This window comes from Tenrec ecaudatus, chromosome 4 (genome assembly GCF_050624435.1).
Source record: "Tenrec ecaudatus isolate mTenEca1 chromosome 4, mTenEca1.hap1, whole genome shotgun sequence".
Classification (NCBI taxonomy): Eukaryota; Metazoa; Chordata; class Mammalia; order Afrosoricida; family Tenrecidae; genus Tenrec; species Tenrec ecaudatus.
Genome location: NC_134533.1, coordinates 20,579,429 through 20,606,360, shown reverse-complemented (window position 1 = coordinate 20,606,360; position 26,932 = coordinate 20,579,429). Strand labels below are relative to the sequence as shown.

Genomic DNA, 26,932 nt, shown 5'->3' with positions numbered 1-26,932 from the left:
GAGTGCTTGATGTATGATTTTGCAGGTCTCTCATTGGGCGCATATATATTTATTATGCTCACTGATTCTTGCTCCATTGTTCCTTTGAGCATTATATAGTGCCTGTCCTTGTCTCTTTTTATGGCTCGTATCTTGAGATCAATTGGCTTAGAGATTAAGATTGTTACCCCTGCTTATTTTGCTTTGAAATTTTCTTGGTATATTTTTTTCCCAACTTTTCACTCTCAACCTGTTTTTGTCTGCAAGCTTGAGATGTGTCTCCTGTAGGCAGCAGATTGATGGGTTGTTCTCTTAGTCAGTTTGATAACCTCTACCTTTTAATAACTGAGTTCAGTCCATTGATATTTAGGGATATTTCATCCATCTGTGGATTCTGTGATGTCATTTTGTACATTTTGTGTTGACTGTTTTCTTAACTACCTATCTTATCAGTTTGTGTTGTGTGTGTTTGGTTTATTACTGTCATCTTTCCACTGTTGAGATAATACTCTCTTGGGGACTGTTTTCTCTTTGTTGCCTTCTGGGTGCCTTTTGCGATGGTCTCTTATTTGTCCTCAGTGAGTGTTAATCTTCTCTTCATACTGGATCAGCAAGGATCTTTTGGAGGACGGGGTGTCTTTTTATCTTTTCTTTGAGTTTTTCCTTGTCTGGGAAGACACTTACTTCTCCATCTATATTAATAGATAATTTGTCCTGGTATAGTATTATTGGGTTTGCATTATTTTCCTTCATTTTTTGGAACATGTTACTCCATTCCCTCCTTTTCTTCACTGTGTCCGCTGATAGGCCTGAATACATTCTTATTTGGTTACCTTTATAAATGACTATTCGTTTTTCCCTAGCTGTTCTCAGGATCTGCTCCTTTTCCTCATATTTGGATAACTTAACTACTATGTATTTTGGTGACTTTTCTTTGGATTCAGCCCGGCTGGTTTTCTTTCAACTTCCAGGTGTGAATAGGAAACACACAGCCAGGTGAAACATTCCAAGGCTCACCCTCTGACAGTTAGTCCAGTTTGAGGGGTCAGCTGCTGAGAGGCCTATTGCCAACAGTCCCGTCAGTGGTGGGACTGTCAGAAAGAGAATGCCAGCACATTAGGCAAAAGACCACACGGAAAGAGGGAGAGGAAGTGAGCAGAGACAAGGTTTCGGCTTTCCTGGTGACCAGGGCCAGGCAGGAGGCACCCAGGTGTCTCCAAGTGAGTCCTGGCTGGGATGGCAGTGAAGGACAGAGGGAGGTATTGGCAAAACATCTCAAGAACAATCACTCCCCAAGGCCCCTGGGGCCAACGGAAGGAGAATTCCTGCAGGGCAGCATCTTGGGCGGGAAGACTCCTGCAGAGCTCAAAAGCTGAAACCAACCTTGTTGATATAGGAAAGGAATACAGTTAAAGGAGACTCACCAGGGCGGCTGCAGGTTGGTCTTGAATACGCATGATAGTTGGGGCTAAGTGCTGCGTCTGAAGGTCCTGGAGATTTTGGGGGGGGGGGCTCTCGACCATGACCGCCAAGAATAGGGGAGCCACACAACCTCCCGAGTTTCAACGCCATGAATGTAAGATTTATAGGGTCGCAAAACAGAACCAAAGATTCAATGGGCAAAGTTTTAGAAGCAGGCTTTATTGAGAAGCTTGCCGGCGGGTTCAGCAACTCAGGGTATTGAGCTATTGAAGCCGTACAGTGGGGAGTTCTGGTGGTGTTCTCCCCCCACCCCCCCACCCCCACCACCCACTGGTGGCAGGCACAGCTGGGGAGGATCAAAACTGGGGAGGATCTGCACACACAGGTGCTTCAGAAGGGAGAAGGTCATTAATCTTATCTATATATCAGGGACGGGTGGAGTGACCATGTCTTAAAGGAACCTCCTGGCTCTGGGGATCTTTGGTTCTCAGAACTTGCGGTTTTCAGCCAGGGGAGGTGAGGTCTGTGAGGGGGTGGGTTCTGTGAGCTAAGGTGGAGGCGCCGAACTCAAAATGGAGTCCCTTGTGCCAAGACCAGGCACTATATCTTTTGGTGACTTCTTTGGATTCAGTCCTGCTGGTGTTCTTTCAACTTCCGGAGTGGTTGCCTTATTTTCATTTATTAAGATGTGGAAGTATTTCTCTAAGAATTCCCTTGCTATTTTTGCTGTTGATTTCTTTGCTGTGTCTTGTTTTGGGAAAGAAGGAAGACGGAAAAATACAGTAAATAGATAGCTGATCCCTGATCACATAAACGTGGGGCCGGAGAGTTGTAAATCCTGCCCCAATTTGGCATGTTGGTGTGCCCTTTTAGTGCAGGGTACCACCAGTGCTGAATGGAAATATCCTATTTGGCAAGATCACCGTTGCGGCCAGACTGAAGTTTCCTGAGCAGCATGGAGCTCTGCTGAGGACTGTGGCAGCTCCTTTGTGTGGTGTGAAGTGCTCCCAAGGAGGGCAGGCTGGAGCTTCCCCTGCTATTTTGGTTGAGCTTCTCTAGGCGGAGGGTAGTGGCGCACGGTACAACAGTGGTGTATGAAAGGAAAGAGAGGGAGAGAAGAGGAAAAAGAGAGAAAATGAAGAACTAAACAAAACCGGTCCTGTTGATTCTGACTGCAGAGGGAAAGAGAAGGGAGAGAGAATAAAGAGAGAAGAAAATGAGTCATAAGTAAGGAGATAACTGAGTCTTGATTGCCTAACTGTTAGGCTGGCAGAATTCCAACCCTGCCTCAAGGTAGCAGGGTGGTGTGCCTGCTTGGTGTAGGGTCCCACAGGTGATGGGCAGAATTACCCTTGAAGGCATGATCACAGCAGAGGGCATTCAGCTGTTCCCACAGCCCTGTTGAGTGCTGGAGTTCACTGTTACAGCTGCCCTGTGCTGTGTGCAGCACTGCAGCAGGTGGGTGGGGTGTTCCCTCAGCCCAGTGTAGGTCCTCAGGACAGGCAGGACCTTCCTAGCTGTGTGTGGAGGAATACTGGATGGGAGCTGGGCTTGCTGTCCTGCCTTGGGCCAATAACACTGATGCCCTAATAGCTCAGAGGTTGGTACCCTTCCTCCCCACCACCCAGCACCCCCTTATCTCTGTCCCACCCATAATACCACCTACCTGGACATCTGGTATTTAATTAAGTTATTCTGTAACTGAGACTTACTATAAGGGGTGTTTGTTATGTTGATAGCCTCTGGGCTTTGTAGCTAACTTCTGTCCTTCCTTAGAAAAGGCTCCCTTATTATTGCTAATGTTTGTTAAAGACCTTGTTCTGCCAAATGCCTTGGAGTTAACAATGTGCCTGGGATTTGCAGTTTTTACCTGAAAAAGTATTTTTCGCTCTCTTTTTTTGTTGTGCTTATGATGTGCCACCATGATTTGGGGGCTGTCATGCTGACCCCCAGAGGAGGAAATCCAACTTATCAGATATTGTTTTCATCTCAGCTAAGTAGAACTGAATTCACGCAATTCACGATCCCCCGCCCCCCCACCTATGACTAGCCACTTATTCTCTGCCACACTAAGACCAGATTCAGTAAATTTCCTTACAAATTTTCCAATTGCTCCAAATCTATGGCTATCTACCTACCCGATCCCTAGGCTATGACCCCTGGCAGCTACCAGCAGGGATAGCTCTGGTGTGTGTTACTGTGACTAGCTTTCAGAAGTTCTCCTCCTGTCTGAGATTATGTTCCCTTTCAGGTGGGGAAATCACCACTCTCTCAACTTGCACCCATGAGCCCAGCATCCCGAGCCTAGAGTTATGTAAGGTGTTCTTGGTTCATTTTGTGAGTGGAAATTTAAAAAAAAACTGGGGTTCAGGATAGACCCTAGTATCCTGATTCTAATTTCAGGACTCTGCTTACCAGCCTCTTCACCTTATCTTCTAATTTTGTTGTCTGGCAGCAGGAGCTCCAGGCAGGTGAATCTAACTTGACGCCATATTCTTCCATTTCCGACGTTTAGAAATTTTAAGACCATTACTATCAAGTCCCACTTTCACAATTTGGCCATTCCAAAAGGAGACCTGGTATATTGGGCAGCTAATGGCAAAGTAAATGGCACAAACACAGCAGTGCCTCTTTGGCAGAAAAAAATGGAAATTTTTGCTTCAGAAAGATATACAGTCTCTAAAACCCAAGACATAATATATTCTGCTCCTTAAAAATCATACTGAGTCAGAACCAACTCTATGACCATGAATTTTGATTTTTTTTTGTTTTGCTTTGGTATCTTAGATAAGTTAATTCTCAAATGCTGTGGAAGAAGTTGTTCCAAACTTGTGGCTTACATGAGAATCATTTCGTTCTTATTCATGTATTAGTAGGTCGGGACTATTCATCTGATCTAGGTTTATCTTATGTCCAGGTTCAGATTTGGTTCAGGTATTCTCTGTGTAGTAATCCTTCTCATGCATAAAAGAGAAGTTTTATCTTATTCTCTTTTGATCAGTGTATTCCAAATTGGTCACCACACAAGACCTCAAAGAGATAACAGTGAAATTTAGGAGACCTTGTCAAAAGAGACATGTTTGAAAGTTGTGAATACTATAGATGAGTAAAAGAACAACATGTGGAAGGACATAAAATATATCTCTACATATTCAAGTGGATCCTGCATGGAAATTTATTTTATTTTTTTGATGTTCTAGGGAGCAGAATCATAATTAATGGTTACAAGCACCAGGAACACAGCTTTTCATTGATTTTCTTTTTAAAATAATTTCTTTCTCTAGACAGTAAGAAATGTTGCCATTTGCTTTTATCATAGAAGGATCAAATAAAATCCCCTACATGCTCACAGCACAGTTATAATGCTGCTGTATAACATAAAAATGCAATGATAAATGTATGGATAAAATTGTTTTCATTGACATGGTTTGTTCCTCACTGGGAAAATCTTAGTTTTCATTATTCTTGGTCTTTTGTAGTAAGGAACCAAGACGACAATGTGTGAGCTCCTTGGATAGGGATTGACGCTACTTTATAAAGTTAATTATGGATACTTGTATATATTTAATAAGTTCCTCCTTACAGCCTTTAACATTCTTGAAACTGGCAAGTTCTACCTTTTAAACAAACAAATAAAAAATATCACTGTCATCAACCAAATCTGACTGATAGCAACTTTGTGGGAAACAGTAGAACTGCCCTCGCGAATTTCCAAAGCTGAAAATCTTAACTTTTTTCATTAAAATTTTTTGTAATTGCTTTATTGACATGTCTTACATTTTCAAATATGTCCATTCACATCCAATTCTGTGTACAATCCCATCTGGTGGGGTTATTCAATCATAGATGCTATACTCTCCCATCCCCTCTCCCCCCAGTCCCACTCCCTCTTCCCATACCCATAGGCAACCACTATTCCTGTCACTGTCTCTGAGGGGTCATCTATCCTGACGTTTGCACCCAGAGTCATCTTAAATATACATGTGAGCATACACAAATCTAACATGACCAATGAGGTAAAATGCATTTTAAAACCTTACTAGGACGGGGAGGAAATGTTAAAGAACTAGGGGATAGTTATGTGGTTCATCAGTGCCATATAGCACACTGGCTCTATCATCTGCTTGGTGTAGCTTTGTTGAGAGGGCCTTTTTAATCTTCTTGCAGGTGGGTTTTGATCTCCATTGCATCCACGCCTCTTCACATGGAGTTGGTTGCATGTTTTTGAACTTTTAAAACTTCTTCCCATCAACACCTCAGATCACAGAGATTGGTGTGCTTCTTCCATCTGGGCTTTGTTGCATCCCTGACAGATGACTGCTTGTTTAATTTCAAGCCTTTAAGACCCAAGACACTATCTTTTTAAATAGATAGTCACCATCAGCTTTCTTCACATTTGCTTTTGCACTTATTTTGTCTTCAGTAACCATGTCAGTAAATTTTTATGAATGCACAAAGCCTCACATTCTCTCTTGAAAGTGGTGGGTTTGAACTACTGGCCTTGCAGTTAGAAACCCACTCAGTACATGTATATGGATGTAAAGACAGTTGTGTGAACACAAATATGATATATCACTTCAGGAAAGGTGTGTATCATAATTGTATCCTCTCATCATGCTTATTTAATTTGTATGCTGAGCAAATCATTAGAGAATAGCTTATATGAAGAAGAATGAGGCATCATGATTGGATTAGGATTCCTTAAACTGCAATATGCAGATGAGAATTTTGCTTGCTGAAAATGAGGAGGACTTGAAGCCCTTGCTAATGAAGATCAAGGGTAGCAGCTCTCAGTATGGATTTCAACTCAATATGAATAGGACCCAAACCCTTATTCATGGACCAATAGGTAATATCATGATACAATAGAGAAAAGGGTGAAATTGTTAAAGATTTCATCTTGCTTATATCTATAACCAGGGTTCATGGAAGCACCAGTTAAGAGACAGAACTACACTACATGTTGCACTGGGTAAGTCTGCTGAACAAGATCTCTTTCAAGTATTGAAATGTAAGGAGGTTATTCTGAGGGTTAATATGCACCTAACCTAAGCAATGTTGGTTGTAATGGCTTCATATGTTTGTGAAAGTTGGACACACACTAAGGAAAACTGAAGAAGAATAAATGCCTTTGAACTGTGATGTTGATAAAGAATATTGAAAGTACCATGAACTACCTAAATGACAGACAAACAAATCAGTTTCCAAAGAAGTCCAGCTCCTTGGATGCAAGGGTGGAGACACTTTGTCTCACACAGTTTGGACAGGATGTGAAGAGAGACTAGTATCTGGAGAAATACATTGTTCTTCCAGCATGGTAAAATGGAGGGACAGTGAGAAAAAGGAAGCAATGGACAAGATGGAATGACACAATAATTACAGCAACAGATTGGAACATAAGAACAATTGTGAATGAAGCTGGCCTGGGTAGTGTTTAGTTCTGTTGTGCATAGGTTGGCTAGGAGTCAAACAGATGGACTTCAGGGCACCTAAAAACAACAACAGCAGTATTGCTTTAAAATTCGGGTCCAGTTTAGTTGTCTGTGTGATGGTTTTAAGAGGTGATAGGGACATATATGCAAATGTAAGCTTTTCCGTTCATTGATTACAAATGAACACACAGACCTCTCAGTTCTAACAGCACCAACTATCCTGTCACCTCAGTGTCTGCAAGTCCTCCATCACTGAATGCATAAAACTCAGCAAAGGATCTTAGTATTGATTCAAATACTTAAAGACTGTAGTTACCACTACAAAGAATGAAAAATTCCGTGGAACAGTACCTGCTTAAATATCCTCCAGGTGATTCCAATGACCAACTTAGCTTGAGAAGCACTCACCATGCACATGATAAAATAGAGGAAAGGGACATCCGTAGGGACCTACTGAGCACACGTCTAATCTGCAATAAGAACTATGAATGCATGAGGCCCCAGACCCAGGGAATCTTCATTATAGCTCCTATTTCAGATGTTTTGCTGTTTTTAAAAAAATCTTTCCTCTCTTTAAATCAGTGATCGCTTCAACATCATCAAGAATTTTTTGAACACTCACAATACATAGTCCATATATGACAAATATTTATGTGTGCACACAAATACTACATTCATAAATCGTCAAAAGGGTATGCATAATACATATAACAACTGGATAACCATAATTGTGGAAAGGGAGATGAAACAATAATAGAGAGATAATCAATGGTATGTTTACCTGCAATTGAAAAATAATATAAAACCTCCACCACGCAACCGAAGCTGAAGAAGGAAATAATGAACCAAGACAAATTATCTGCTCACCTGACTGCGTATTTGTTTTTTTGGTCAAAATCGTGACCAAAGGGAATCTGGTTAGTTTATTGAAGCAAGCAGGGGGAAAGGACTCATTGCCTTCTGTAAAGTTGCTGTGTCACATGCAAAAATGGGTGAATGCATAAAATAGTGATTTTTCCATGTAGGATGCATCACATCCACCTATTGATTGACTAAATTGAGGATAATGAATAAATGGTAACTGAATAAGAAAATTACCATCTTGAAAACCAAAGATGGTCTATTTTTATTCAACTTCTTCCGAACTTTTAAGTCATTTTATATTAACTAGGATTCTTGGGTATAGATTTGAAGTAAAAATTAGAATTAATTAGCAGCAGTATATTGAAGGACTTAGAAAAGGAACAAGCTAATCTACAATTAATAATGTTTGGGCAAAGAAAGTGAGTCGGACAGAAAGTAAGTGTCAGTTCTTTATCTTATCTCCCTAAGAGTGGAGGCCAAAAACACATATTGTGGTTTTTAGACTGGTGTTTGATCATTTTTTCATTCTCCGTGCCATTCCCTTCCCATTCCTTGCATTCTAGGCTAAGTTTCCACAAGAGTATAAATTTTAATGGGATTTTTATCAGTCTGCTATATCTTAGATCATTATTAATTTTCTTGTAGTATTACTTTTGTTGTTGTTCATACAGCATCGCAGTTCTAAACACTACATAGATTTTACTATTTATTTTACTATTTAAGGAATATAGGCACAGCTATAGAGGAGGATACAGCAAAACTGAATAATATTACGATTGCATTTTTTGATTCATAAGACTTCCCTGGCCTAGATGTAATCATAAATTAACTGATAATGAAACATTGGAATAAATTTAATGATAATAACTAATGTGCACGTCTGTAGAGAGTGAGTTAGTGTTTCATTTGTTTCTCCCAACCACATGCAAGGATGATATTGGTTCCATCATCTCATAGTTGAGTTTACAAAAAACATTAAAATCATCCACTAAAACTATCATTATTTCATACTATTTATCATTATGTTCCAGAAAACCCTCCTACCCCACAGTTTCTTCATTGCAATTTTCACTTCTGCATTTCTAAGTGTATAAATTAGGGGGATTTGACATGGGGGTGATGATGGGGTAAAATACAGCCACCATTTTATCCTCAGAAAAGGTTGTATCAGGGCGCATGCACATGAAAGTACAAGGACCAAAAAAGATGATGACCAGAACGATGCGAGAGCCACAAGTGGAGAGGGCTTTGCGCCTGCCCTCAGCTGACTGCTTTCTCAGGGACCCCAAGATGACAGTGTAGGAGATTAATAAGAAAATAAAGCTCCCCAAAACAATGACCCCAGTGTTGGCTGACATAACAATGCCAACAATGTAAGTATCTGTGGAAGCCAATTTCAAGAGAGGATGGATATCACAAAAGTAGTGGTCAATCTCATTGGGTCCACAAAAGGGTAGCTGGATCATCAAAGCCACCTGAATAATGGAGTGTAAGAACCCACCTACCTGTGTCCCCAGTAGCAATTTATCGCACCTGTTCTGGTCCATTATGATCATATAGTGTAAAGTTTTACAAATGGCCATATACCTATCACAGGCTATAACAATAAGGATGAAGATCTCAGTATGGCCAAAGAAATGTACCCCAAAGAGCTGAGACATGCACCCCACATAGGAGATTGTTTTACTCTTTGCTAAAAAGTCAACGATCATGTTGGGAATTATAACGGATAAGTAGCAGATGTCCACAAAAGACAGATAGTTGAGAAAGAAGTGCATTGGAGATGTGGAAAGGTTGCCCACACATACTGTCAGCATGATGAGAAAGTTTTCCAGTCAAATAATTGCATAGGGAAAAAAACTCCTACAAAACAAACTTCTCCTACCACTGGGTTTGAGAAAGTCCCCAGAAAATGAAGACAGTTACATTGCTTCTTTTTACCATGGAGTCAGCTTAGCAGGACAAGCTCCAAAGAGATCATTAATTTGGCTGAAAAATATAAAAAGCACCAACAACATTACTTCTGTTTTAGGGAAAGAATGTATAATCATAATACTTCAAAAATAGATGTTTTGTTTGGCATGCATAGTCAAATAAATACATTCTGTCAAACTTATCTCCGTCCAGCAATCCATTGCAGATGGGGTACCATAGTCCCAAGAGTTCAAACAAATCCCTTACACCAAACATCAAGCCAAGGATTCCATATCTCTTGCCATTTTTAAAGAGTTATTCATTTGTTTGATTTTAAACATTTGCCCAGGTCTTGTTCCATATAAGCACTAGGTCTGCTTTTGAAACAAGTTCTCTCTTAGAGGTTATCAGACACTGCAAAGAGTTAACGTACTCAGCTGCAATACAAAAGTCTACCTGTAAGTGCCTTGGGAGGAAGCCCTTAAAAATAGTACAGAAATATCCTTAGGAAAAATGTTTTATCTTGAGCATTATGCTCTTTTAAAAATCATGGGATTGCATTGACCATAACAACTCAAGGATCAGATAGGAACCACAGGGCACCGTGATTTTATGGTAATACAGGAGGAGCAATTCTGAAGAAAATCTCTCATTGTCATCAAGTCCATGGACACTGACACCTAATGACCATATAGAAAAGGGTAGAACTGCCCCTGTGAGTTTCTGAGACTGTACCTGTTTACTGGCAAATTGATTCACAACTAAAAGCATTTTACTAGTGTGTGCTTTGAGCTAGTGTGTGTTTTGCTGTATATATTTGCAACCCCAATAAAAACAAAATCATAAGATGAAAAACAAAGAATATCCTTTGATGACAATTCCCCTCTGACTCACATACATTGAAATAAGCTGTATGGCAACTGGTTGGTCTGTGTTTGGTGGGATATTGACAGTCACATTGATCTATTGGGAGTTCACCTCATGTGTAACATAAGCTTGCAATTTCCCTTCTGAATATAGATACACCTGTACTATTCTCCCTGAAAAGGCTTCTGGTTACAGTGTCAGAAACCCACAGGGGCAGTGCTATTCTGTCATATCTGGCTGCAATGAGTCGGAATCTACTTGATGGCAAGAAAAAGATTCTCCCTGAGAGATCTTGATGTGTGGGAGGTCAAATCATAGCAGCTTTGACTATTATGAAGTATTTATTTGCATCTTTGCATCAAACACTGGGCATATATGTGCCGTCTGAATCAGGTAGCCACTGTCCATACCAAAGGACAGCTTTCTCCTGGGATCAAATCCCATCCTGGAGCCTTTCTTTTGTTGCTTCCTGTGCTTTTCAAACAAAAGGATTGCTCACTTCCTTTTGGAATGTTAATGCTTAAATGAACTCTTCCTTAATCATACTACCAGATTCATAGTCATGAATCAGTGTCTTAATTCTTGAATTCTTCCAATACTTCAGAGAACCCAAGACAAAGCAAAACCTAACTCACTTCCCTCAAGTTGATGCCAACTCATGGAAAAATGACATTCAAATATATTAAAGGCGCCTTGAAATAGAGAAATTTGATTGAATTGGTATCTTCCACTGAGTTTCTATATAGATCAATTGGTTTTAAAAGAAAAAGAAATCTCACCAGCATGTTTGTGTTTTGCTTTCCTTTTTCTATCTCTTGAGAAAATTTGAGAGCAGCTTCATTGGGAATAATTAGTGCTAGAGAGTCTCTGGCCTCATAAACTCAATGGCTGAGAGAAGCCAGTCTATACAGATCAGTCACTCTCAGAATCGACCATGGCACAAGATTTTTCATGACAAATATTCTTTTCTCTCCTTTATTGCATATTTTAAAGGAGATGCAAATTTTTAATGACCCCTGAGAAACCTTTCACCAAAGTTTCTGTGTTAGACCGGGTTCTCTAGAGAAACAAAACCAGAACGCTGAGAATTTTATGTACAGTTATACAGATAGATAGATACATAACATAAGAAAAAAAGTTATTTAAATTCTAAAGCTGTACAAATGGCTCACTACAACTGACTCCCGTGGGACAGATATGAGACACTGACAGTCCTTCAAGTCTTGAGGGCCTCTGGGTAGTCCTCTGTAGAGCAATTCAGGCTATCTCAACACAGGCAGCAAACCGCAAGGCAGGTCACCAACAGTCAATTAAATGACAGGATCTGACACTCCCCAGATCAAGAGATGTAAATTCCAATGGTGTGGTGAATCAAGTCTTGAAGGAACCTCAAATTACAGTGACAGAGTACATGGATTAGGTGTCCCATGGGTAGTATAGCTTGCAAATGGTGACAGAACAAGCAAGGCAGCTCCACACTGATCTGATTATCAAAGAGCAAGAGATAAGAAAGGCAAGGCTCACAATCCATTTACCTCTCCGCCCTTCCATTAATCTCACAAGTGTTTATCCACTAGGTTGGCACAATAACCTAACTACGTCAATCTACCTCTTACCAACTTGGCACCTGTACACAATTCTTTAGCCATATATAATTTCCAGACGAAATGAAATCACACTTACACTTAACATCAAACATTGATCATACATGTAAATGAAAACACACTGAGTACAATTGTATGGGATATATCATACAGAAACAAAGGGAAGATATTCAATAAGCACATATAAAGAAAATGAACTGACAATTTCAAATCTTACTTTTATAATTAATCACTTGGTCATAACTGATAAGTAGAACGACCTTCTTCTACTACCCATTCTGTATTACCTTTGCCCTCGTCAAGCACCTCAGCTGGCTGTGATTTTTTGCCTGGTGGGGTGACAAAGACCTTCATTCCAGAGAGGTCATTTATACATCCTGTCAAGATTGGGTTGCTGTAACTTATCATTTACTTTAATCACAGGGCATGGCAGCACTAAGCGTTGGCCTATGGGATCTCCTGGATTCCAGACATATTCTTCTTTTCTTCCTCTATGTAGCACCAGTCCATTTTCTGGATCAATCACACCACTCAGTACAGTGTTACCCTTCATGACCTGTTGATCCAAAGGCATGAGAGGTCCAAAGTGGCCAGGGGGCATTCTCAGCTGCCAGTTCAGTGGAATCCGTGCTGTGTTTCCAGGTGGGAGAGCTCCTTCCTTTGGGACCAGGACCTCCAGGCCTGAAGCACATAGGGTTGCTGGGACAGGAAGCAAAAATGCTGCAAGTGGATCAGTAGGAGTAATAGTGAGTGGTGCCACTAAGCTTCCACCCCTTGGTTCCTGGACCCATGAATTCTGGCTATTGGAGACACAGCACCATATATTGGCCACTGTTTTAAAGCATATACAGCTTTCTGGAGAACATTGCCCAGCCTCACAAGTTGTTAGCACCTAGTTGGTGCAGGAATTGTGTCTTTAGGAGTCCATTGCAAGGTTCTATCAAGCCAGCAGCTTCAGTATCATGAGGAATCTATGACCAGAGCATTCCATGGGCACAGACCCTTGCTGCACTGCATTTGATGTGAAGTGAGTTCCTTAACCTGAAGCAATGCAATGTGGGATGTCATACTGGTGGATGAGGCATTATGTAAATCCACAAATGGTAGTCTTGACAGAAGCATTGTGTACAGGGAAGGTAAATCCATATCCAGAGTAGGTGTCTATTCCAGTAAGAACAAAATACTGCACCCTCAATCAAGTTGCCGGTTGATCTCCCCAAGGAATGGTCCCATATCTTGGACTTATTGTTTCTGCTGCTGGCAAATTGGGCACTGAGCAGTGAAAGTAGCCATGTCAGCCTTGGTGAGTAGAAGTTCATGTTGCTGCACCCATGCATAACCTCCATCCCGGCAACCATCTCCACTATATTCATTTGCCCATTGGGTGATAACAGGAGTGGCAGAGGAAAGAGAACGAACTGTCTCCACAGTGAGTGTCCTCTCATCCACTTGATTGTTAAAGTCCTCCTCTTCAGAGGTAACCCTTTGGCGAGCGTTCACATGCCATACAATTACCTTTACTTTCATGGCCCATTCAGAGAGGTCCATCCACATACCTCTTCCCCACACCTCCTTGTCACCAATGTTCCAATCATGTTCCTTCCACTTTCCTGACCATCCAGCCAAGCCATTAGCCACAGTCCGTGAATCAGTATACAGTCTCTCATCTGGCCATTTTACCTTGTAGGCAAATTGAACAACCATGAGCACTGCTCAAAGTTCTGCCCATTGGGAGGATTTCCCTTCACCACTGTCATTTAGGGAGATCCCAGAAAGGGGCTGTAGTGCTGTTGCTTTCCACTTAGGAGTGGCACCTGCATATCGTGCAGAGTTATCCATAAACCAAGCATGACTTCTTTGGTCTTCAGTTAAAGTATGGTAAGGAACTCCCCAGGAGGCCATAGGTGCAGACTGGGAGAAAGGAGGCAATGTGACAGGAGTGGAGACTGTTGGCATTTGGGCCACTTCTTCATGCAGCTTACTTATCCCTTCAGGTCCTGCTTTGGCCTGACCTCGTATATACCACTTCCATTTAACAATGGAGTGTTGCTGCACATGTCCAACTTTATGATTCTGTGGGTCAGACAATACCCAGTTTGTGATGGATAGTTCAGGTCTCATGGTGTCTTGGTGGCCCATAATGAGGTGTTCAGTTTCCACCAAGGCCCAGTAACAGGCGAACAGCTGCTTTTCAAAGGGGAGTGGTTATTTGCAGAGGATGGCAGGAGTTTACTCCAAAATTCCAATGGTTGACACTGTGATTCACCTATAGGGGTCTGCCCAAGACTCCACACTACATCTTTATCTACAACTGACACCTCTAGCACTATTGGGTCAGCTGGATCATATGGTCCCAGTGGCTAAGCAGCTTGCATGGCAGGCTGAACCTGTTGAAAAGTCTTTTCTTGTTCTGGGACCCACTCAAAATTGGAGGCTTTGACTGTCACTTGATAAATAGGTCAAAGTGGAACACCTAATTGAGGGATATGTTGCCTCCAACATCGTAGAGAGGTCCACTAGATGCTTTTCACACACTGACGGTGGGGGGGGGTGGGGTGGGGGGAGGGTGAAATGTAATAGCTTATTCTTCACTTTAATAGGCATATTTCAACATGCCCTACACAAATGGACCCCACAAATTTGTAGTGAAGTGGAGGGTGCCTGAATCTTTGTTGGGTTAATTTCCCAACCTCTTGTACGCAGATGTTGTGCCAATGAATCTATAGTCTTTGATAGATCCTCCATAGTGGGTCCAGTCAGCATAATATCATCAATAAAATGGACCACTGTGACATTTTATGGTAGAGACAGGCAATAAAGGACCCTTCGGAGTAAATTATGGCCCAGGGCAGAGAGTCGATATATCTCTGGGGGAGAATTGTGAACGTGTATTCTTGCCCCTGCCAGCTGAAGGCCACATTCTTCTGGTGATCCTTCGACACTGGTTTGGAGAAGAAGGGATTAGCCAGATAAATAGCTTTATTCCAAGTACCAGGAGAAGTATCAATTCGCTCAAGCAATGAAATCACATCTGGAACAGCCACTGCAATTGGAGTCACCACCTGGTTAAGTTTATGATAATCCACTGTCATTCTGCAAGGTCCATCTGTCTTCTCTACAGGCCAAATAGTTGAGTTAAACAAGAATGAGGTAGGAATCACCACCTGATACATTTAAAGTTTATTGTGCCAACCTGGCCGATAAACACATCTGGTGTTAATTGAAGGGTGGAGGGTTAAATGGTTCAGTAAGCCTCGCCTGTCTAGCTCTCAGGTCTCTTGCTTTCTGATAGTTGGACCAGGGTGCATTTGCCTTAGCCAGTTCCCTGCTTCAGCTGGCAAGGCACACTTCCTGCAAGACATCCACAAGTAGAAGCCACATGGACCTACCCTGATATAGTCCTGGATGCTGGAGCAGTCATGTGGAGACCCCTGCCAGCACTGAGATGTTTACACATTCACTGACTTGGCTTTCCTCCTGCATTTGGCATCATTGTACCTGTTTTGTGAAATGGAGGAGGCTTTTGTGGTTTGTGTTAGACATATGGACATGTGGGCTTGGGCAGCACAGGGTTGGGATGTTTTCTTTATGTGTACTTAAGCTTTATCTAAAACTCTCTCTTATACATGAGTTTCTGTGGATTTGTTTCCCAAAGTACCCAGACTAACAAACCACCCCTGAATTTTTCAAGTCTTTGATGGTGGCACTGATCTCTGCAATCCTCCCAGGAATACGATATTACTTTTTTATTTACTATTTTCCTAGGCAATGGCAGTTCTAATGGTGTCCACTTGGACTTTCCTACAATGATAGCCCTTATTCCTACATTTCAGGGATCCAATATGGGGGTTCTTCCAGTTACTAAGTATGTATGTGCCAATGATACATTGTGGAACTGGGCAAATAACCACAGAATGGGTCTAGGGGCCCACTGGAGCCACAGTGAGGCATACCTGAGTTAAAACTCCATTGATAACTTGACTTCCATAAGCCACCATTCTGACTGGTGTGCCTTCAAAACACTTTGGGTATCCTAGAATTATTGACAGTTTTGAGCCATTGTCCAGTAATCCCCCCAAAGTTTGATTATTTCCTTTTCCCTAATAAACAGTCACTCTTGTAAAAGGCCACAGGTCCCTTTGGTGAAGGCTAAAAGAAAGACTAACAGTATAGACATTTGCTGATGTAGCAGGGTCCTTCCTCAAAGGGGCCTGACCTGCTTCTCCGTATTCAAGGGGTGTGGGTTTCTAAACTGGCTCAGGTCTGGGAATCGATTGAGTGATCATGACTGTCTATTTTGTTATTCACCTGATCTACCTGTATAGATCATGTAAATATTTAGTAGGGTCCCATCTATTTCATTCCTATGGACAATGTGGCTAAGTAGCCAGTGCCATAATTCCACACGATACACGTTGCCTTGATTATTAAGGACACTTTTTTGTCTATTATAACCATGCCCACCCTGTCTCTGTTGATTCAGTGCTGAAACCAGTCCTCTACCATCCTGGAGCCCAATCAGCCCCATTGTAGTCAAATGTTGGTGTTTGCTCAGGGCAGTTCCCACTGTTAATTCACGTGCACATAAAATAGCAATTACAGGAGTCTTAAGAGATGCTGGGGATCACTTCACAAACGTGTTCCCTATGGTTTGGTAAAGGGTGTATCCTTAGGACACCTTCTGGTGTATGGGAATATCCTGACAGACCCATTCCAACATACCTATTTCCCTAAGCTTTTGGATGCCTTCTTCTACGGTGTACCAAGGCAGTTCAGGTACTTCAAGTTGGTCGAATATAGGCTATCTGGAAGTTCATGCCTCAGCGAACTAACCAAATAAAGAATTAGATCCTCTTTTAACCTCTCTCGCAGAGACATTGAAAGAAGAATCTGACCTTAGGCATCACATAGCCAGAAACTTAGACCGGTCTTATATTACATTTCATGTACCAGTATCCCTCACTCTTAGTAACCATTCCTAGGGATATTCCCCAGGCTTCTGCTTCTTGTACTTATTTGAAAACTCGAGCAGATATTGTGAGTACAGCACACTTCTTCTTGAGTAGTTATCTCAACCTCACCTTTAGAAGCTTTCTGAGACTTAATTTTAGTTACAGATGTAGAGGAAAAAATGCGTGGTGAATGTGTTTCCCGGGTGCTCTCAGCAATATCTTATAAGGCATCTCCCTCAGTCAATGTTGCCGATTCAGCCCCATCCGGAATTTCAGCTTGAAGAGTTTGGCTAATCTGCTCAGGTGTGGATTGTTTTATTGATAATGAATTAATACCTTCAGCTGGAAAGGTTGGAAATATGACTGGCCAATTGTTTCTTGGGGCCGAATACACTCCTCTTCCGGATCAGCAGCCCATATGTTCCCATCCCATAATTCAGGCTCCTAACTTTTTCCTATCCATGCCCTCACTTTGGTAGCAGACACGGCTCTAGATCTGCAATTCAGCCAATGTTGTCATTCATGTGTTAGACAGGGTGCTTTAGAAAAACACAACTGGAATGCTAATAATTATATATATATATATATATATATATACACACACACACAACACATGAAATAAACAGCTTATTAAATTACAGAGCAGTACAAATGGCTAAGTAAAACTCACTTCTGTGACAGTTGTGAGATACTGGCACTCCATCAAGTTTGAGGGCCTCCAAGTAGTCCTCTGTAGAGCAATTCAGGCTCTCCCAACACAGGCAGCAAACAGCAAGGCAGGTCACCAACAGTCAGTCAGCTGAAAGGGTCCGACACTCCCCAGATCAAGAGTGTAGCAAAGCAGGTCTTGGTGTAGCAATGGTGTAGCACCATGTACACCAATGGTGTAGCAAAGCAGGTCATGAAGGAACCTCAAATTACAGTACCACAGTCCACAGGTTAGGTGTCCCACAGGTAATATAACTTGAAAATTGATGCACAGAACAAACAAGGCAGTCACACACTGGTCTGATGATCAAAGAGCAAGAGACAGGAAGGCGAGGCTGTTCAGGCCATCCAACCATTCATCACTCCGCCCTTCAATTAATCCCACATGTGTTTATTGGCCAGGTTGGCACAATAATTTAACAACCTCAGTTTCCTTTACAATTAAGACTGTAACGCAACTGAATGAGCTTTAATCTCTAGATATCTTTACACTTCTTAAAGAACATTTGTAAAAATAATATCTTTACTCAATATAAAGCCCAATCACTTGCCTTTGATTTCTCCAGCTTTGGGGGATGAATCAGAGCACAGCACCTTGAAATCTCTCTTATTTGACCTCATCCACCTCCGTCTTTGGCTTTAAAGAACTCTTATGAGTAACTAAGGCTACACAATATCCTTGAGTTGATTACAACTCAGAACACCTTAAGGACAAATTAGAAAATGACTATCTAATCTATTTTTTCTCTGTGAGTACCTTTAATTTATTTGCATGCCATTGTCCTCAGAATTATGGGAAAAATGAAAGAATTGGAATTATTTTGTTTGAAGTCCCTAGTGTTTCTGAGATGGTAAGTCTTCATGAATAGAGACTGCCAGGCTCTACTACTGGCTAGCTGGTGAGGCAGCAGTCCAATGTTTAACCCATTCAACTTCCAGGAGTCAATTCACCTGGATCAACCAGTGACTTCAACAGACCAATGGTCATGAGATGGTCCAGGTTTGGACAATGTTTCTTTTTGTTACACATAATGTTGCCATGAGTCAAAACCAAAATTAGCAACAGGTAAGAGCAAGAACAATAGCTTTGTAACATACAGCACATGCAAGGAAATACTTATAATGTGTGAATTTTCACAGATATTTGAATAAAGAATAAAAAATTTTCAGCAACTCCCAAAATTGACCTTGTGCTCTTTCGTGGTCACTTCTACCTAGCCACACTCACATGTAAACTTTATCCTCTGTTCTAACAGCGTTGCTTGGTTTTACCTGCTTTTATAGGTGATCAAAATGAATCAAAACAGTATGTACTTAAGATGACCCTGGTTCTGTAGAAAAATGTCTAGAAAATATTTAGCAAAGGTACACACTAATATGGTTTGGGGAGTGCAGGCCTAAGTCAGAACTAGACAAGGAGGAAAGAGTGTAAATATTAGGGGGGATGTGTTAAGGTAGCCTCTGTGTGATAGTAACCATACTTATCCCCCTGTACCTCACTGGATCTTTTAAATGAAAACATAGCCTTTCCTAATAATTGTAGATAGAAAATAAGAAATGTATCCATTAGCTTTGCTTTCATTGGTCAGTTTGTGGCCAAAACACTGGTTTTTTCCAAGTAGAGGAGAAAACAAAGTTCAAATTAGCATCAACATGAAGACGAAGCAAAAAAAAAACAAAAACAAACCCAAATAAATATATAGTTGCTTGAATCAGGTAGTAAACAGGGGCATTCTAGATTCTTTATGTGGTAATATGGAGAAGGACATTCATTTCGCAGTTCTTCATATCACAAAAATGCTTTAAAGGGAGGAGGAGTTATTAATGGCTGCTTTCTAATATCACAGTGATCAATACCGTTCAGTAATTTCCAGGCCATTTCCATTGTCTGTTAAGTGTATGGCCTTCCTCATGCATTGCATATCATCTTGGGATACTAATGTCGACAGGAGATTTCTGAGTGTCGCTAAGAAGTAAAAGAAGGGTGATTATAAGATTAGTTTTAATTTGAAAAATTACTAAGAAAATAATATTGTTGGAATTGGTAAGGTTTCTTTGACAAAAAAAATTACAAGCAGTGTTAAAATGGAATGGAGTCTGACAGTGGTAGAGATGCGTTGCACAGTTCATGCCATAGCCCGTGGCACGCAGAGCAAATGTGCTATTTTTAATCTGCTATTCCAGAAGCGTGGCACCAAGCTTCTGTTGACAGTTCCAACTTGGGAATCTACACAGCCCTTCTAACATCAACTTCCAGCTGTATTTTAATTGATTCTTCTTACTCTTCATACCCATAGAAAAGTCTCTTGAATGTCAATGATTATTTCACAGACACAATCAATTTTTAAATGCAATAACATCATACCATAGGATTCCCAAGAGTCTAATTCGATTTGAGGTCTCAATAATGAGCAAATTCCCTAACACATGTTCCAGGTAGGAATTAAGAATAACATGAAATAATACCACTCTCCTGGGGCATGGGTAATCACTTAACTTTATTGAATTTTTTCATTAACGTACATAAAATAGAATTTGTAGTACTTATTCAATCTATTTATTTGATTGCACAAGAGGGTGAACAGGAAAATAATAAAAAATTATTGTTCAGATAAAATAAACATTAATGTGGGGGATATTTTTATGAGTAGGTGACTTTGTGATTGAATGTGTTCCTACAGTTTTGTTGTCTTTGTATTGAGACATAATCTGTAATGAAGGCTGTAGCATTTGATTCGCATTAGCCAGTGGATGAAGTCCTCTTTACTTTCAACAAGCACGATTCTGTCACCTGCAGATTGCAGCTGTTAATCAATCTTCCTCCAATATGGATGCTACATTCCTATACATAGAGTCCAGCTTCTCAGGTTATTTGATCGGCATACAAATTGAAGAGTTATGGTGAAATGATAGAACCCTGATACACCAAATTCAAAATTAAACTCACTGCCATTTAGTTGATGCCAACTCATAGTGACTCTATTTAGACAGGGAAGAACTACCTGTATGTTTCCCAGACTATATCTCTTTAGAGAAGCAGAAAACCGCATTATTGTCCCTCACAGCAGCTGGTGCATTGGAACTGCTGTCCTTGCAGTTATCAGCTCAATGAGTAACCTCTATGCTCCCAAGGCCTCTGACACAGACCTTCCCTTATTTTAAACCACTTTGTCTCTCTTTGTTCTGGTGGAAGAACTGCCTCTTGATTTACATGCCGATTCTACAGGAGCACATTGAAAGCTTCTGTAATTTTTTATGCTTTTTTATATTAACCAATTATCCTAGGTTATCCTATGCAAAAACCTTAGGTATTTCACATATGTGTGTGCGCATATTTGCACCGAGATAAAAACGAAACCAAATCTACAGCTATTGAGTGGATTCAGACTCACAGAGACGTTATAAATCAGTACACCGAGTGTTTCTGAAGTTGTGAACCTTTGTTGTTGTTGTTAGGTGCCACTGAGTAGATTCTGACTCACAATGACACTATGCACAATGGAAGGATACACAGCTGGTCCCTGAACTCTCCTCTTCATTATTCGTGTTTCATTATACATAATTATTTTTATGTTTGAACCAATCCTTGTAGTGCCGGAGTCAATCCACATTATCAAGTGTCTTCCTCTTTTTTCTTTCTTCTCTACTTTATCAAGGATGATGGCCTTCTCCAGGCGCCGGTCTCTCCTGACAATATGCGAAACTTTCAAGGAGCTGAAAGCAGCATCCTTTTCACAAGAAGTGACTAGTGAGTTTGAAATGGTGGCTTTGAGACCAAACATAAAATCTACCATAAACAAACATAAAACAAACAAAACAACAACTACAAAATATACTAAGTTGAAATCGAAAGTAGAATTCTTCATAAACATCGTGTTCTTGCTGATTACAATAACTGTATTTGGGCCGTTGAATTTGCTGTTGGGTGCTGTCAAATCAATGGTGACTCTGCATGTAATAGAAACCCCATGAACAGCAGAATGATGCACTGCCTGGTCTTCAACCATCCTCACCATTGTCACGGGTAAGCCCATTGTTGTAGCTTTTGTGCTATAGCCACAGTTACTGGTTAAAAAACCACAACTCGAGTCTATTTAGATTTCTAAAGACCCTATGGGACACAGTAGAACGGACCCTGTAGCTTTATGAGACTGTACATCTCTGTGGATAGAGCACCTCATCTTTGTCTGCAGAGCGGCTGGCGGTTTGGAGGTGTAACCCTCTATGCCAGCAGGACTCCTAGGGAGTGTTTGCCTTATTGTCAGGGAATAGTGGGAGTTGTGAATTATGCTGTTGTTCTAGTGGATTCTTATCTGCTTACATTTATAACCATGGGATGCATTGCTGTGCAGGGTGACACAACACTTCCCTTGGCTGCTCTTCTCATGGATGGCTATGGTTTTATTTCACTAACCTGTATCTCTGGTACTCCGGTGTGGTAGTGAAAGGAAGGGCAAGAAATGTCTGTGTTTTATACTGGGCTCTCCGTCATGATGGATCTCCTCATTGAGTTGAAAGCATGAACTCAAGTGGCACATTAAGAAACAAGGAAGTGATGTAATAACTACTGTGTACTTGGATTTTTCAAAATACTAAACACGTGTATGTGGGATGATTATGGCCTTGAAGTACTGAGAGGTACTGAGGAGGGTTTAAGGAGAAGATCAGTCATATCAGGGAATGACAAAAAACAAAATGATATTTTCCCCCAAGTATCATTGACTTTTTTTTAAAAAAAGAGGACACAAATTGTATTCACAGGAAGGAGATGAAGCTATATATTAAGCCAACGAACAAACTATTTCAATGAGACTAATTGCAGGTTTTTTCCCTGGCCTTCTGTTTCCAGGCCTTCGCACAATGTTTGATCTACAAACTGTTAGTGAATGTGTGAAGAGCTGATCAACTGTTTTGCTCAGCCCTGGTGCTGTCGTGGATTATGCCTTGGGATCCTAGCCTCAAGGTCAGCAGTTATAATTTTCAGGAAAAGATGAGGCTTCACCTTCCTAGAAGACTAATGATCAAACATATGTGGAGAGTAAGAAAAAGAGATAGAGAGAGAGGACGCTAAATTTCAGTGTGTGCCAATAAAATCATTGATACTCTTTCTGTTTGTGTCTATATTTTTCCCATATTAAAAATTTTGTTTTTTGTCTTTTTTAGTTTACAGTGAAACCTGTCCTTTTGCCAAGGGCACAGGAAAATAATGTCAGTTTTTTTTTCTCTCTTGTCTCCCATTCTCTAACAATCTATTCCAACAAAGTTAGCCAGTAATAAGAAGTGACCTGCATTGGCGAGACTTAGTATTATGTACTTCAGACATGTTGTCAGGAAGACAAGTCCCTGGACAAGGACATCAAGCTTGGTGAAGTAGCGGGGCAGCACAAAAGATGAAGGCGAAGGCCTTTGACAAGTTGGATTGACATGGCGGCTACTTCGATGATCTCAAAAATAAGAGCAGTTGAGGATGGCACAAGACTGGGCATTATTTCATTTTTAGATACATAGGATCCATACGACTCAAAAGCACCTACCAACACAATAGTCATGAACTTACAAGTCACCTATTTCATTGTGCTACCTACTTCTACACACCTATATCACTCTGGACAGGGATCTGTATTTTGACTATAAATGCCTGTCTATGTTGCTTTTTGGCCATCTTAAGTTTCCTGACAGTTGACATAAAACTAATTTTATGTTGACAATTTTTTCTACTGTTCGTCAGTTAATAACGCCTGAACTAGGCAAATGCCAAGACAGAAAGGAATGCTGAGTCTGAAATATCTAAGAAGCACCAGTACAAGTAAGATAGATAGAAAATTGGTATCATCTGGTAAAGATCTCTACAAAAAGACATCAGGAATATGTTTTTTTGTGAAATTAACACATATATTAATTACTTTTTAGTAGTTTATTTGAATTTATTTTTGTTGAGAATATGAATAACATAACACATACTCATTCAAGAATTTGTACATGTGTGATTCAATTACAATTGAGAATATTTATATGTGTTATTCAGTTACAATTTGTGCAACTGTTCTTAGCTTCCTTTATTTAATTATCCTTCTACCATTAGCAAAGACCTACTACCTTCTAAATTTCCTACTTCATCTTTGAAGTTACTTCTGTCAATTTGACCCCTTATGGACTGTTCAAAGAATCACAATTTTACATTTTCACATACATTTATATTCTGGTATGGCTAATTACATTTCCTTCAGATATACACATGAAACAGATGATCCTTAGGATTAACTATACATGTTCTAATAATCAAGAATTTCTGAAAAAATTTTGTTATTCAGAATACCATATGGCAGTGAGGATAGTAAGATTGTATATCATATATCTTGGATTAGTCCCTAGAGAAGCTAATCACGGCTGGTAAACCAGAAGGTCAGCAAACAATGAACTTCCCCAGTCAGTACCTGTAGGAATGGCCTCAAACAGCTATATTTAAAGGGACAAATTTGCAGTTTATCTATTATCTACTATCTCTCTAATTATCTCAATATCCATTGGAAACAATGATAAATAACATCAGAATTAGCTTAGATTATCAGAATGAAAACAAGCACTACAAAAAAGCACAACTTCTGAATCAGAAACATGGGCCTCTTCAAACATGAATTAGATAGAATGGATGATAGAAGGGACGATCTAGAGAGAATAGATCTATATTCTAGATAGAATAGAACAGGTCTAGATAGAATAGAATCTACATAGAATGGTTGATCTGATAGAGGGAATTCAATTGACCTGGAAGAATCAAATGGAATGTATTTGGATGGTGATAAGAGTTCTATGAGCCCCTAATAAAATGATTTTTTTAAGTAGAATTTAAGACCAAAGAGAGTTGATTGCAATATGTTTGCAGATTTTCGCAAGGTGGCATGGCTGTGATTGTATGGTAGTGAAGACTCAGAGCTAGGATGTATAGTTTAGGGCCAGCGGGGCAGAATTGAACTTTCAGTGAAAGATTGAGGCAAACTTATCCATATGTATCGAAATCATTCTGACATTATTTCTAGTTGAAATACCAAAAATTATGATAGACATTCATAGTATGTGGTAAGTAGAAAAAATGCTCAATTACTCACTCCCATATACATGATTAGCCATTATACAATAATAAGCATCATTGTATTTGACGTCTCTACAGATTGTTCTGTTATTGAATACGTCATCATACTCTCATTCATCATTTGTTTTGAGAGTTAAATTTGATTCTCCACAGCTTTCGCATGGCACTCTTTACTTCTGCATTCCTTAGTGTGTAGATGAGAGGGTTTAGTAAAGGTGTCCCGATGGTATAAAAGAGAGTCACCATTTTGTCCATAGAGAAAGTGGTTGCTGGACGTGTATAGACGAATATACATGGGCCAAATGATATGACGACTACAATGATGTGAGAGGTGCAGGTGGAAAGCGCCTTCTTCCTGCCTTCTGCACTGTGGTTTCTCAGTGAATGCAAGATGACAAAGTATGAGATTATCAGAAGCAAGAAACTAGTCGAACAAAGAGCCCCACTATTGAACACCAGTAGGAGGTTGATCTCATAAGTGTCCATACAGGCAAGTTTCAACAAAGGCTGCAAATCACAACAGTAATGATCGATCAGATTGGGTCCACAGAAAGGCAGTTTCAAGGCCAGGGCAATCTGAGATATAGAATGTATAAAAGAACCGATCCAGGCAATAATAATCAAGATGATGCAGACCTGTCTTCTCATGATGACTGGGTAACGCAGAGGCTTGCAGATGGCCACATAGCGATCAGCAGCCATGAAGATGAGGACAAAGATCTCCATGCAGCCAAATAAATGCAGCGCAAAAACCTGTGTCAGGCACTCATTGTAGGATATGACTTTCTTTTCAGAGAGGGCATCTGTGATTAGTCTCGGCGCGGTGGAAGTTGAAAAGCAAGCCTCAACTAAGGACAGATAAAATAGGAAAAAGTACATTGGACTCCCAAGAGTTCGACTGAACTTGATGGTCGTAATAATGAGCAAATTTCCCACCATAGTTCCAGTGTAGTAAATTAAGAAAATTATGAACACCATTTTCTGCTTCACAGGATCCTGTGTCAGTCCTAGCAGTATGAATTCAGTGATGCTTTTGTTCTGATGCATTGTTTCAGGAGATGTAGTGACAGTAGAGGTGAGGAAGCCTTCATCTGAAAGGAAGACATACAGAGTTTTGTTCAATGAATACTGTGCATGTAGTTCGAATCCCTGTGCCTCGTGAGGGAACTGCCACTTACGTTGAGGTAATTGCTTACGTTTGTTTCTCGTTTGTGAATAAAGTGAACCTCTAATACTTCTATAGGTAAGTTGTTTAAAAATAGTTTGTAATACAAAATCATGAAAAAGAAAACGACTCTATCACTGATCAATATTAACGTTAAGTAATTGATATGAGAGGATCATTTCCCGAGTTTGATGTGTATTTTCAGTTTCCCACAAGCATCTTACGGAGTCCAAGTGCTGGAAAAAAATAGAGAAAATTTGAATGTGACTTACTTCAAGGCTCTTTCATAGTTTGTGTCTGGAAGTCCAGTTATAAAATTTGATCCTACCATGTTGTCAAAATTAGTCTTCTCTTTAGTCATGGTTTTCCTGGATCCTTTCATATATTTTCTTAGGAAAGAGGAAAACACTATGGCTATAGTGAAAGGAAAAGGAGAGGAGTGTTAGCTACACACCAGGGCATCTAGTTCTATTTCAAGTTCACTGCTTCTAAAATAAGGATCTCACAAAGCTCTAAATTCTAGCAGATGATTCTCAGTGTAATTCTTGTAGCATTTATTCTTTATTTCTTATATCCTAACTTTAATTAAGAGAAGTAGACCTAAAAAGGAAACTTGTACTATTCGTTTTATCAAACTACATGCCTGACATAGGTCAAGATGTTTAAAATGCCTTATATGCATGGACAGAGAATACACTGGAAAATGAATTCGGTAGACTAAAGAAGACTTGAGGCATTTTAACTAGGGCATTTTTGAAGAATATTGGATATATAATGGACAGCCAGAAGAACAACTAAAATCAACAATCGCTAACATAGACTGCTTGCACAACATTGACTATCACCAATTAAATGCCTTTGGGGGTCGAAGTTTAAGTAAGTACAATCTCAGAGGGTGTTATAGACAGCATATTATATCTCTGTCAGTCACTGGT

At 40.2% G+C, this 26,932-nt stretch overlaps 1 protein-coding gene and 1 pseudogene across 1 annotated transcript; both read right to left on the bottom strand.

Annotated features, from left to right (window-relative positions):
• Positions 1 to 8,697: 8,697 nt before the first annotated feature.
• LOC142445732 (olfactory receptor 4S2-like) lies at positions 8,698 to 9,641 on the bottom strand (annotated as a pseudogene).
• Positions 9,642 to 24,949: 15,308 nt separating this feature from the next.
• Positions 24,950 to 25,879, bottom strand: LOC142446494 (olfactory receptor 4C11-like). Its single transcript, XM_075548242.1, has one exon. It carries the CDS (start codon positions 25,877 to 25,879, stop codon positions 24,950 to 24,952), a length of 930 nt encoding a protein of 309 aa, XP_075404357.1.
• Between the last annotated feature and the right edge of the window lie 1,053 nt (positions 25,880 to 26,932).

What these genes read in the sequence shown, in the direction of transcription:
- LOC142446494 (XM_075548242.1), bottom strand. Translation starts at nt 25,879, where the DNA reads ATGCATCAGAACAAAAGCATCACTGAATTCATACTGCTAGGACTGACA.